This window comes from Enhydra lutris, unplaced genomic scaffold, assembly GCF_002288905.1.
Source record: "Enhydra lutris kenyoni isolate GAN:26980312 unplaced genomic scaffold, ASM228890v2 scaffoldscaffold21, whole genome shotgun sequence".
Classification (NCBI taxonomy): Eukaryota; Metazoa; Chordata; class Mammalia; order Carnivora; family Mustelidae; genus Enhydra; species Enhydra lutris.
In genome coordinates this window covers 78,959,241-78,972,453 of record NW_019154105.1, presented here as the reverse complement: position 1 = coordinate 78,972,453, position 13,213 = coordinate 78,959,241, and the positions used below count along the sequence as shown (strand labels likewise).

General features: G+C 43.0%; 1 protein-coding gene across 1 annotated transcript in view; it reads left to right on the top strand.

Moving 5' to 3' along the window:
* Nucleotides 1-2,697: 2,697 nt before the first annotated feature.
* Nucleotides 2,698-13,213, top strand: part of LOC111149283 (protocadherin 10) — a 60,273-nt gene continuing 49,757 nt past the window's right edge. The window contains exons 1-3 of the mRNA XM_022506265.1: nt 2,698-5,403; nt 6,947-7,005; nt 7,559-7,665. Coding sequence (XP_022361973.1) covers nt 2,773-5,403; nt 6,947-7,005; nt 7,559-7,665 — 2,797 coding nt within the window. The 5' untranslated portion in view covers nt 2,698-2,772. The remainder of the gene's footprint in view (nt 5,404-6,946; nt 7,006-7,558; nt 7,666-13,213) is intronic.

The window sequence follows — 13,213 nt, the reverse complement described above, 5'->3', positions numbered from 1 at the left end:
CCATTCTCAGCAGTAGACACGATGCTAAAATCATTTTAACTGCAGCGGTTTTCTCTTGGCTATGGCCAGTAGTCAATTTACTGCAGCTGAAAAAGGATTAGCCATTTTTGCTGGCATCTTTTCCTTCTAACCGCTCAAAGGCAGGACCCATCTTCATGAAAGAGCCAAGGGTGGGGGGTGTCAGGGCACTAGACACGCACTCACACGACTCACAGAGCCATGCCTCAGTCTGTAATCACGCCTGTGGGCACTCGCTCTCCTTAATTCCCTGCCACGAAGAAATGTCGACGTACCTCGGGATTGGGTAAAGGGCTCTCCTTTTCTCGCAGGTTGTGGCGGTGTTACTCTCGGGTCATTCATTACCAGGAAGCCGCAGGGGACCATTCTATATTGTGGCATAGGAAGAAGACTGAACAGGGACAGCTTTAGTCAGTAACAACCCTCTATAGCCCGTTAGTTAATATAAAAAATACGCTTTAAAAAATCTTTTTCTTGGAGAATTGACATTCATTCCACTCTCTAGCATTGAAGAGTTCGCGCTGTATTTTAACTTCAGAAGAACTGGATGCATGGATGCGCTGCTCTGCCCCCGCGTCACGGCAGTGGGCACTCAGAGCTCCTCAAGCGCATCCTTCGAGATCGGGGTGTGTGGTTTGGCGCTCCGTTGGGGCTTTGCACAGTCTTGTGCACCGGGCCAAGGAGGATGGATGCGAGCACCGTTAAGTGTGCAAGCGCATTTTCCGATACCCGGAGCCGCACAGACTAGGGCACTGCCTGCGCTCGGCCCCTGCCCACATACCCATCCTCACCCCGGCCGGTGTTCTCAGCCGCTCCGCTGTTCCCATCCAGCGGTCTTGTCTCAAACTGGGCAAAAATCGGTGCCACGGTTTAGCACGGGGGTGAGGAGGAGGATCTCCAAATGTCAGAAAAAGCAGAAAATAGCCTGAGCGCGCCGCCGCAGCGTAGCACTTGGCGGGGTGAGGCGCAGGGATATCCGAGGCGCCTCGCAGCGCCCAGCGATGCTAAGATGCCAGCGAGTCGAGCGTTAGGCTGGCGTGCTTGAAGGCAGTGCTCAAACGAAACTCCTCAGTCATTGATCAAGGCGCTCTCTGTTTGAACTCGGTCCCTAAGGGATTAATCTATTTGGTAAGAATGTCGTGGATATACACCGAGGAAGGGAAGAGGCAAGTCTGAGGGGTCTGCACATCTATAGTACCTGTCCTCCCACATCCCACATCCCTTGGCGTGAATTCCTGGGCGTTTCAGGACCCACCTCCGCCCCACACTCCAACCGCTTCACTCCTTTCCACACAGCCCCTTCAGACCCTCACGTTTAGTTTTTACACAATCCATATCTCTAAAAAAAAAAAAAAAAAAAAAAAAAAAAAAAAAGCCAAACTCTGCCAGAGTCCCTTATTAGGTAACCCCTGTAGTTAGTGGCCCCTCTGCAACTTTTTCCCATCCCGGTGATTTATTTCCACGGTTAGTAGTAAAGGAAAATACCTTAAAGGAAAAAGAATGTTAGCGTCATTGGAAACCCTGCTCCGGAGAGAGGACACCGCTGCTGTTGCTATTATGTTTTCGCATTTGTTGATGCAAACAGGGAACCTCTCTATTCCCTCTCCATTACCTGCGGCTGGGGACTGGGAACTTTCCGCGGCAGAGTCCCCAGCCAGCGCCTCGGGACCTGCGGGGCTGTTCTCACTCTCACACTCACACTCACCCCGGCCGCCAGCCCGGACACGGGTTCCATCCCGCCCCTCCTGGCTGCCGAATGACGCACCTGCTTGACAGCCAGGTTGGCCAATTAGCGGCAACTCGGTGGGTGATGCTCCTCAGCGATTGGTTGGCAGAATGAGGGCGCTGCGCAAAAACAGAAAAGCGGAGCGTTCCGAGCTCAGAAACTGCCAGCCGAGATCACAGGCTCTAGGGCTGAAGCAGGAGGAGGGAAAGACTGGAAGGAAGAGAGACAGGTTAGAGGGAAAGAGGCTTGGGAAGAAAACAGCAGGAAAGAAACTGGTCATCACACTTAATAGAGAGGCAGATGATGGTGGAGATGAGGACAGAGGGAGACAGAACTATGAAAGCCAAAAAATACAGATAGAGCGAAAAGAGGAGAAAATGCCAAGAAGAACATCCATCCGGAGAAATGAAGAGAATGAAAGTTTTATGCTGCAGAGCCGTTCTATGTTTTTCCGGCACAAAATTCTCTTGCTGTTTTTAAGCCCTTTTGCATTTGCCAGCCGTTGACATTGAGGCATGTTCAGCGGTGCCAGCAGCATCTCCTCTTCCTTCTCCTCTTCCTCTTCATCTTCCTCCTCCTCCTCCTCTTCCACCTCCTCCTCCTCCTCCTCTTTTTCCTCCTCCTCCTTCTCCTCCCATCAGCAAGAAGACAAACCGAGGACAGTCTTGAAATACCGAAATTTCCTCCTTGGGATTTGCCAGCGCCGCGTTGCGCCAAGACTGTCGGGATAAAGGACGCTGACTATTGTATTATTATTTTATTAATTGGTCAGTGGGAAGATTACAGATGAGGAAAGGGGACGCCTGTCACCCTTCCTGCGCTAAGATTGAAAAATGAGGCTGGTTTGGGGGAAGCCCTAAAATGAAGCAAAAGGAATAAGATTTTTAAGGACAGAAAGCCACAGGAGCCCCCCCACATAGCGCACTTTTATTTGTATTTTTTTCAGATTTTTTTTTTTTTTCGTGGTGGTGGGGGAGGTGATTGGGTGGCTGGCTGGCTGCGGGAAGCTGCTTCCTTTCCCTTTGGAGATGATTGTGCTATTATTCTTTGCCTTGCTCTGGATGGTGGAAGGAGTCTTTTCCCAGCTTCACTACACAGTGCAGGAGGAGCAGGAACATGGCACTTTCGTGGGGAATATCGCTGAAGATCTGGGCTTGGACATTACAAAACTTTCAGCTCGCAGGTTTCAAACGGTGCCCAACTCGCGGACCCCTTACTTGGACCTCAATCTGGAGACCGGGGTGCTGTATGTGAACGAGAAGATCGACCGCGAGCAAATCTGTAAGCAGAGCCCCTCCTGCGTCCTGCACCTGGAGGTCTTCCTGGAAAACCCCCTGGAGCTGTTCCGGGTGGAGATCGAAGTGCTGGACATCAATGACAACCCCCCCTCCTTCCCGGAGCCGGACCTGACGGTGGAGATCTCTGAGAGCGCCACGCCGGGCACCCGCTTCCCCCTGGAGAGCGCATTCGACCCAGACGTGGGCACCAACTCCTTGCGCGACTATGAGATAACCCCCAACAGCTACTTCTCCCTGGACGTGCAGACCCAGGGGGATGGCAACCGATTCGCGGAGCTGGTGCTGGAGAAGCCGCTGGACCGAGAACAGCAAGCGGTGCACCGCTACGTGCTGACCGCGGTGGACGGGGGAGGAGGGGGAGGAGGAGGAGAAGGAGGGGGAGGCGGCGGGGGAGGGGGCCTACCCCCTCAACAGCAGCGCACCGGCACTGCCCTACTCACCATCCGAGTGCTGGACTCCAACGACAATGTCCCCGCCTTCGACCAACCCGTCTACACTGTGTCCCTACCAGAGAACTCGCCACCCGGCACGCTCGTAATCCAGCTCAACGCCACAGACCCAGATGAGGGACAGAATGGCGAAGTCGTGTATTCCTTCAGCAGCCACATTTCGCCCCGGGCGCGGGAGCTCTTTGGACTCTCCCCGCGCACCGGCCGGCTGGAGGTGAGCGGCGAACTAGACTATGAAGAGAGCCCAGTGTACCAAGTATACGTACAAGCCAAGGACTTGGGCCCCAACGCCGTGCCCGCGCACTGCAAGGTGCTAGTGCGAGTACTGGATGCTAACGACAACGCGCCGGAGATCAGCTTCAGCACCGTGAAGGAGGCGGTGAGCGAAGGCGCCGCGCCGGGTACAGTGGTGGCCCTGTTCAGCGTGACCGACCGCGACTCAGAGGAAAATGGACAGGTGCAGTGCGAGCTGTTGGGGGATGTGCCGTTCCGCCTCAAGTCTTCCTTCAAGAACTACTATACTATCGTGACTGAGGCCCCTCTGGACCGAGAGGCTGGAGACTCCTACACCCTAACAGTGGTGGCTCGGGATCGGGGCGAGCCGGCGCTCTCGACCAGTAAGTCGATCCAGGTACAAGTGTCAGATGTGAACGACAACGCACCGCGGTTTAGCCAGCCGGTCTACGACGTGTATGTGACCGAGAACAACGTGCCGGGCGCGTACATTTACGCGGTGAGCGCCACAGACCGCGATGAGGGCGCCAACGCCCAGCTAGCCTACTCAATCCTCGAGTGCCAGATCCAGGGCATGAGCGTCTTCACTTACGTGTCCATCAACTCCGAGAACGGCTACTTGTACGCCCTGCGTTCCTTCGACTACGAGCAGCTCAAGGACTTCAGCTTCCAAGTGGAAGCTCGGGACGCCGGAAGCCCCCAGCCTCTGGCTGGTAACGCCACTGTCAACATCCTCATCGTGGATCAGAACGACAATGCCCCTGCCATTGTGGCGCCCCTCCCTGGGCGCAACGGGACTCCAGCGCGGGAGGTGCTGCCCCGGTCGGCGGAGCCGGGTTACCTGCTGACCCGCGTGGCCGCAGTGGACGCGGACGACGGCGAGAACGCCCGGCTCACCTACAGCATTGTGCGGGGCAACGAAATGAACCTCTTCCGTATGGACTGGCGCACTGGGGAACTCCGCACCGCGCGTCGGGTGCCGGCCAAGCGCGACCCCCAGCGGCCTTACGAGCTGGTGATCGAGGTGCGCGACCACGGGCAGCCGCCCCTGTCCTCCACTGCCACACTGGTGGTGCAGCTGGTGGATGGAGCTGTGGAGCCCCAGGGTGGGGGCGGGGGCGGTAGCGGGGGGTCAGGGGAGCATCAGCGCCCCAGCCGCTCTGGCGGCGGGGAGACCTCGCTGGACCTCACCCTCATTCTCATAATTGCGCTGGGCTCCGTGTCCTTCATATTCCTGCTAGCCATGATCGTGCTTGCAGTGCGTTGCCAAAAAGAGAAGAAGCTCAACATATACACGTGTCTAGCCAGCGACTGCTGCCTTTGCTGCTGCTGCTGTGGCAGCGGGGGCTCGACCTGCTGCGGCCGCCAAGCCCGGGCGCGCAAGAAGAAACTCAGCAAGTCGGACATCATGCTGGTGCAAAGCTCCAATGTACCCAGTAACCCGGCCCAAGTGCCGGTGGAGGAGTCCGGGAGCTTCGGCTCCCACCACCACAACCAGAATTACTGCTACCAGGTCTGCCTGACCCCTGAGTCCGCCAAGACCGACCTGATGTTCCTTAAGCCCTGCAGCCCTTCACGGAGTACGGACACTGAGCACAACCCCTGTGGGGCCATCGTCACCGGCTACACAGACCAGCAGCCCGACATCATCTCCAACGGAAGCATTTTGTCCAACGAGGTAAGGCTGAAGCGAAAGGACCACCATCTCTCATCTCCTCCATCTGAAAGCCTTCTCTAGCCCGGCCCTTGTATCTCTGGTGCACTGTGTATTTATATTTAGGATATTAACTTATTTGTATCTTTGTGGGGGCAGGAGTTGGGGGGAGGCTATCCCACCCCTTCGTATGTAACCTAAACTTCTTGTTGTCCCTAATTTTCTGCGCTCCACCCCTCCACATTTACTTTCATTTCCTCCCCTTGGTGCTTTGCCACCTTGGACCCTCCTTCTTCCCTCTGGCATCGTTCCTTTAAAATCCTAACCCCTTCTCAGTCCTTTCCCTTCTCAGAATTCTGAGGGGAGCGAGGGAACTGCGATGGAGGGACTTTTTGGTACTGGCAAAGGTCTTTTTGCGTTTGTCCCAGACATTAATAAAGTTAATTCTGTTTGCTTTGTTTATCGATGCTTTCAGTCGCGTGTAAAGTAAGCTATAGATTGTTTAACTTCGCACAGTTGTCTAAACTCAAATGCATGTTTTAGTGAATAAGTTATCAGATCCTTGTCCTCTAAACTCGGGTTGCAGAAAAGCCTTCAGTTCTGCTCTGGACAGCATTTACAGACGCTCCTCAAGTCCAACACCCACACAGTGTGAATTTGAATGAAGTTGCTTTGGCACAAATCCCTGTAAGCGTAAATTAACAAAAGGCTTAAACAATTGTTACCTTAAATACATCTTTTAGCTAATAATCACATTTTGCCACTGTTCTTGATAAATCACTGCTGTTGGCTTTCTTCCTCGAAGAATTTGGCTTGTCAATTCCGATTTCTTTTTAAAGATGGAGAAGTGGCAAAGTTGGAAGGAGGGAGGGAGGGGGAGAACAGAGTTGATTTATGTACAAGAAGGTTTGGAGCAGAAAAGGTGTGTGGATGGTGGAGGTGGGGAGGAAAATGCAGAGGGTGTTTGGAGGGGGAAAAGTTTTGGAGGGGGATTATGAATTCCTTTCTTGGCAGGTTATTTTATTTATTTGAGTCTTAGATATTATTAATTGACTTTCATGAATATTTGTACAGCTCATTTGTATCTTAAGCACATTTTGAAAATAAACAACAAAATAATTCCATAAAATATCCAAACTTTTTCTTATTGAGCGTGCTGTTTTTCTTGTGTCAACCAGTATGCACCTAAACACTTTTTTAGGCCACTGGAAGAAAGACTACAGAGTAAACCTAGGTTGACTCTATTAGGGACAATAGTTTATGAGCCCTATTAATGAGGCAATTTGCATTCTCTCATTAATGACACACACACATGCACACACACGTTTAAAATTGGCCTTTTATTTTTGCAATTTTTTTAACTTTTACTGAAAATCTAGACTGACATGTCTCTGCATATAGCCCTTACCTTACCCAGTAATCACTAGGATGAAGTCTTAGAACAGCTTGAAAATTCATAAAACTACACACAATTACTTAAACTAGACTCAGTTCCTAACCTCAGAAGAAGACTATTAGTTAAACCCTTAGCATTCAAATGCTTTTGATTTATTTATTTTTTTTCTAGACTAAACACCAGCGAGCAGAGCTCAGCTATCTAGTTGACAGACCTCGCCGAGTTAACAGGTATGGACTTTTTTTTTTTTCCCTAGCCGTGTGTGGACAGTTTACTATCTACTAAAATTAGGAATTAGGTGTATTGTCCAGTATTAAAATATAAGATGTATAAAGCATCTCCAGCTAGGTCAGAACATAAATACTGATTATGTTGGGGTTCCTAGACAATACATTAAAAATATGGATATAATTCATCTATATAAAGCTTACTGAATATATTTAAATATTTTAATATTTTATCAATTTATACTCCTACACTGCTTCTGATAGCCTCCCTTTTCCAGGTGAATATATACTCTTTTATGAAAATGATATACACATATACATAACACTAATCATAGAATAATGACTAAAGTGACATGTCTTAAGGGCTCGAACTGACTGTTCGGCTCAGTTTTAAAGAATTAGGCTTAAAGTGATGAAAACTAGCTTTCTGCAGAAATAAAGCCAACTGAGAGGTTTATGAACCTGCAGCACCATTGGTGACCATGTGGTGGCGGAAGAATGTTTTCTGTGTTTCTTCACATTTTTTATTCTAATATTCACGTTTTTGTACTTCTAGTTCTGCATTCCAGGAAGCTGACATAGTAAGCTCTAAGGACAGTGGTCATGGAGACAGTGAACAGGGAGATAGTGATCATGATGCCACCAACCGCGGCCAGTCAGCTGGTAAGTGTGTTCAAAAGGCAATGCTGACTTTTAGTTTGTTGTTGTCATTGTTGTTAAAAGTAAATCTAGAAAGAATGATGTCCCGGGTAATTTTCTGTAGGTTCAAGGTTGGTAAGTCCACAGGAAAATGGTGTCATCCTATGTTGATAATTGTATATTCAAGGAGGATTATAAAAATCTAATGTTCCTTTGGGTAAAGTTAGAGATTCGTTGTGAAATATGATAGAATATGAGCTATTTCTTTTTTATGTAATGTTCTTTAGTGTAATCATATTGCATAAAAAAACCCTATAGATTTCTCACCTGGTCAGGCCTCGGTCTTCAGTCAACTAAGGTATTATTAGACTTGTTTATGGATGAGGTAACTGAAGATGAATGAAATTAATTGACCTGCACAAAATCACAGAGAATAAGTGGATGATTGGGAAATAGAATCCAAATTTATTCCTTTTGAGAGCAATGCATTTTGTAAGCCACTGAGTATTGAATGAGAGAAGGAATGGTGATTAAAAGTCATGAATAGGCTGAAAGAAAGATTTCCAATGCTGGGTTCTTAGGCTTCAGGTCATTAGTAAACATTTCATAATGTGTATTTTCTCAAGCATCCTAGGTTTCCCCATATTTTCAACAGGGTCCCTGACCTGTCAAGTGTTGAATCTCATGTGTATTTGTATGTAAGGGTAATGATAGCCACTGATGGGGTTGCAGTATAATGCATATATTTTACATTGTTTATTTTACTTTTTTCTATATAAATTTAACTGTTAAATTTTATAAGATGCTGATAACTCTGTTTACTAATCTGTAAAGAAAACACTTTTAAACATAAATCATATACCTTATAATGATGAAAATGATTTCACAATGGTTGGATTTTCTTCCCCCTTCATTTGCATTTCAACTAAGAAAAGTGCTTGTTGATTTTTTTTTTTTTTTACTTTTTATTTTTTGATTGAGTTTTGTGTTTTTCTGACTTATAAAGAAATAGAAAGGCAAGTTAACCTTTGTAACTTATAAAAGTGTCCATCACTGGGCTATCTCTAGATTCAACTCTGTTCACTTGATTTTGAGCTTCATTTTGGTTAATGATGTAACCACAGAGAGATAGAGCCCTCATTTTCAAGGTAACCTTGGTCCTAGAGAGCACACATTCCTTAACACACTTGGTGGACCTCTGAATGGTGCTGAGGCAGTGTGTCAAAGGGCAGTACCCGCCCCATGGTCTCCTGGCAGCCGTGGTTACTGCAAGCCTCTCACTTGGCTAATGTGTGCTGTGTCTGAGGCTGCCTTAGCCTTGGGAAACACAGGCAGGAGGAGGGGGAAAAAAAGGCTGCTCAAGGGTCTCTTTATATTGCTGCAAGTCATTAATATGCAGACCTAATGAGACTTGAGAACTGCCAAGAATCCCCGGAGGTCCCTGCCCCTTGCGGGCCTTCACGCTAAGTGAACAGAGCATCTATTTAGTGTCTGGGAACCTGACAACAAACCAGATCTTGCCAGAAGTTTATATTTGAGTACAAAGTCCCTTTCATTTTGGGCCTATATATGGCATATGATTTATTGTTATCTTCAAAAAGCTGTATGTTTAGAATTGTTCACTCCTATTCGTTTTTCAGGGTTTCTAATTTAAGTTAGCCTTTTTAAACTTTTAAAACAAAATGTTTAATATTTAAACAGTATCTGAGGCACGTTTCCTTGGGTGCATTTTATTCTTTTCCCACTCCCCCACCCCCTGCTTTGTTTTTTTCTGTAGCACTCCAGTCTCAATGAACATTTCAATTAGTTTAGTCCCTCAGACATAATGAGCTATAATAACCTAACCAAAAAAAGAGAAACGAATAAACATCTGCAAAAAGTGCTACATTTGTAAGATTGTTGGGAATAGATTCTTATTAATGCGTCTTCCCAGTACCTATTTTATTTCTCAGAGACTCAATGTTGCCATTTTGGTAATGTTTCTTTCAAATTATTTGAGATGTCAAAGATTTAAAAGGAAAATGAAAATGCCAAATCGTGTCCTGGAAAACATTTTTAAAAAGCAAGGCAGTTTGTATTTTTCTTTATCAATAGCGAAAAAATTTCCCTATCCCTTTACATTCTTAAACATGAAAAGTGTTACAGAATTAATTTATTTTTGTATTTCATTGGTGGTTCCAGGGCACTTGCAGCATACTGAGCACAATAATTGCTGTTGGAGAATTGTAATGACACATTTGTGTTAAGAAGTAATCTCACCTTTGTGTACTGAATAGCAATCAGATTTAATATGTCTAATTTTATTGTAAGAATGATTTTAAAGTGTTTTCATTTTTAAGTATAAAACCCTAAATGCAGAGAAATTGAAATACATTTACTTTTATGACTTTCTCCAGTTCACACTAATGTTGTGTACCATAAACTTTATAGCAAGCAGCTGTAATATTTCCTTAAAGTTAAATCCATTTCAGGTGAGTAAGTACGTCTGTTTTATTTTCTTGTAAAGCCAGGTATTGATGACCTTCCAATTTTGTAATATTTAGGAAATATTATTCACAGCACATCTATTTCCAGGTTTACGATATGGAAAAAATTCATACCATGACAAATTTTACTTGGGCAATTTTTAGGGGGAAAACACCAGGTTATCAAGGAAAAATAATACTAGAAAGTCATAGACACTGAATTCTGTCTTTCAGTCTGTACCTCATTCCATATTACATACATTATATATACTACTGAGCTTAGTGCTTCACCGGTTTAAACTTCTTTACTTACTGTTTATTCTCAATTTCTTTTTCTATGTTAACATTATTTTGTATTTATTTATTTAGATATGCCTTCTATTTATTCTTCTATGAATAGTTTTCTTTTTTGTTCTTTCTCCCCTACCCCCATTGCTTTTCTCCTTTCTAAGCCATTTGCAGTCACCAATCTTGTTCATAGAAGGGCTTTAAACACGGAGGCAGCTGCACAGAGAATCACATAAGCTTTTTCAGTTTTCTACTGCACCTGGCTCCATGTGTGAAATTCTTCGGCTTGACCACTGCTCTGTGGCATTTTCTTTCTATAGCCTTGTCAAGGTGCTTTCCGTTTTTTTTCAGTGCACTATTGATGTATTGGTTAGATATGGCAGAAGTCCAGGGAGATGTGATAAATATATGCATAAAAGAGGAAAATCACAAGAGGAAAATCTGATTAATCACAACTCAAATAGTCAAAAAAAAAAAAGTCAAAGTGTACTTAAAAGATATATAGTTTCACTTTTGTTTAGTATCTTATTAGATTAAAAGAATTTTTTTTCTGATTTGCAACACTGATATAAACAGTTTAGTTGTATATTCTTAAACATTTTAACATTATTGCAGGTACATCTGAGGAGATTTATTCAGTTGTAAGAATGGTTTTTGCCTCGTTTTTAAATATTTGCAATATGCATACTCCTGGAATTAATTGCTCCTTCTCAAAAAGTATATTGAAGAAGATAACCCTAATAAGTGATTCTGTTAATGTTACTTGTTATGGTGTACCTGAAAGTTGTCAAGTCACTCGTTCTTGTAAATTCTTCTTTCAGCTACAGTTAGCTTCTAAGTGTGTTTATTTTTTAATTAATTCTTGAGCTTGATACATGATACAGGTCAATATTAGGCTATACGTAAAAACAAAGTGATTTGAATCGTCAGTATCTTCAAACTAGTAGGTAAAGTATATCATGAAATGTGTTCAGCCATTGCACAACAATTACATTATCAACAAGACAATTTATGATTTATCGAAAGTACAAATTTCCCTTTCCCAACTCCAGTAAGAATTTAGATGCTGGTTGATTAGTGTCTGGACTTACAAATAAAATGAATTTACATGATTGTTTGCAAAAGCTTATTCAGGTTTCTGGTGAAAACCTGAACTACAAATTGATGTTACAGAAAGATTTATAATTGGAAAAATATATGACAAAATATTAGAGAAAATAGAGAAAAATATAAACATTTTGAATGATAAGTAGGGAGAAATTTTGATGTACATGTTTTGACTTTTTCATGAGTGAATTATGTTGATAAATATCTGACTATGAGCTATATTTTCCTAAAAATTATAGCAACTTTTGTGGTTGTAATTAATATCTCTCCATTTTTTTGGTGCTAAGTGGTTAAAGGAGGACTGGAAATTTCTTCAAAAAATTAAGTATTGATTTTCTTTGAAATTAATTTATCATGTTATGAAAAATTAAACATTTTTATGAAGCTTTGATGCATGAGGAAGAAATGTACCCATAACTTCATATTATTACATTCATCAGAAAACAGCACAAATTGAATACAATTATAATATTTTTGAAATGACAATTCATTCTCTGTAATACTATTACTGCCTCTGACTATAAGGAACAAGTTACTTGCTGGTTAAAAAATATGTATTTTAAAATTGGTCTAAATATATCTTTGCATTAACAGGCAGTCTATCACGTCAGCTGTCATGCCTTATAGAACAGATTATTTCTGAGAAGTTGTAAAAATAAATAACTAGGAGAAGAAATTTCAAATAATGTGTATATATATATATATATATATATATATATATATATGTTGAGATATTTCTTAGAAAATACCCAAACTTTGAAACTGAGGTTTGGTTGGCCTGTATTTTTCTGCTGTACTAATCTCATAGGTTCTATAGTAAGGGCATTTGAATAAGAAAAACTAAAATCAAGTTAAATTTATTTTCTCTTGGGACTTCAATTTGGGATATTAAAAAATTCCAAGAGCAATGTGAAAGACATGCATTTTAATATGTCACCTGCCCTATAATACCAGGCATTCCTGTATATCATGTAATTTATCACAACAAAATTGAAATATAATTCTGTTTATTTGGTCATTAAAGAGTATGTTTAATGGGCCTGGGGATAAATTTAAAAAAAGGTAAATACTGTTAGTCTTTTAGAGACTCCCTGAAGTGAGGAATGATAATAGGAACATTTATCTGGTTCTCAAACTATACATCTAAAAGGCAAATGATTTGAAATTTATTGATGTACTGTTTGTTATTTTTCTTTTAATTTTGTTGCTATGTCTGATATTTTTTTCCTCATGAGAAATCGGTACACTTGTTTTATAAGTAAAACTGGTGAAATATATTCATGCACAATTTGTGGCACCAAATTTCTCATTCTGGTCATATAAAGCTGTCTGTTATTACTATGGGAATCACATTTTAAAAGTACTAATTCATAAATACACTAAGAACATTATTTACAAGTGTTTTCTTTCTTCTGTCAAGTAAGATTATTCTTCCAACAAAAACTTTATCATATTTCACATTTTTCTTGTTATGCACACGACATATTTTCTGTACAGTTTCTTAACTCATGAGAACTTGATTACATCATCTAAGGGAATTTTAACTAGCCTTTAATAACTAAAGAAGCCAAAAACCAGAAAAACCATTAGCTTCAAGAAGAGAAAATGGGCAGAGTTGCGTATACACTATCTATAAAAACCAGTCCTATTGAAAGTAACTTCTAATATAATCAAACATCTTAATAATGTTGAGAGACTAGTTTATTACAATT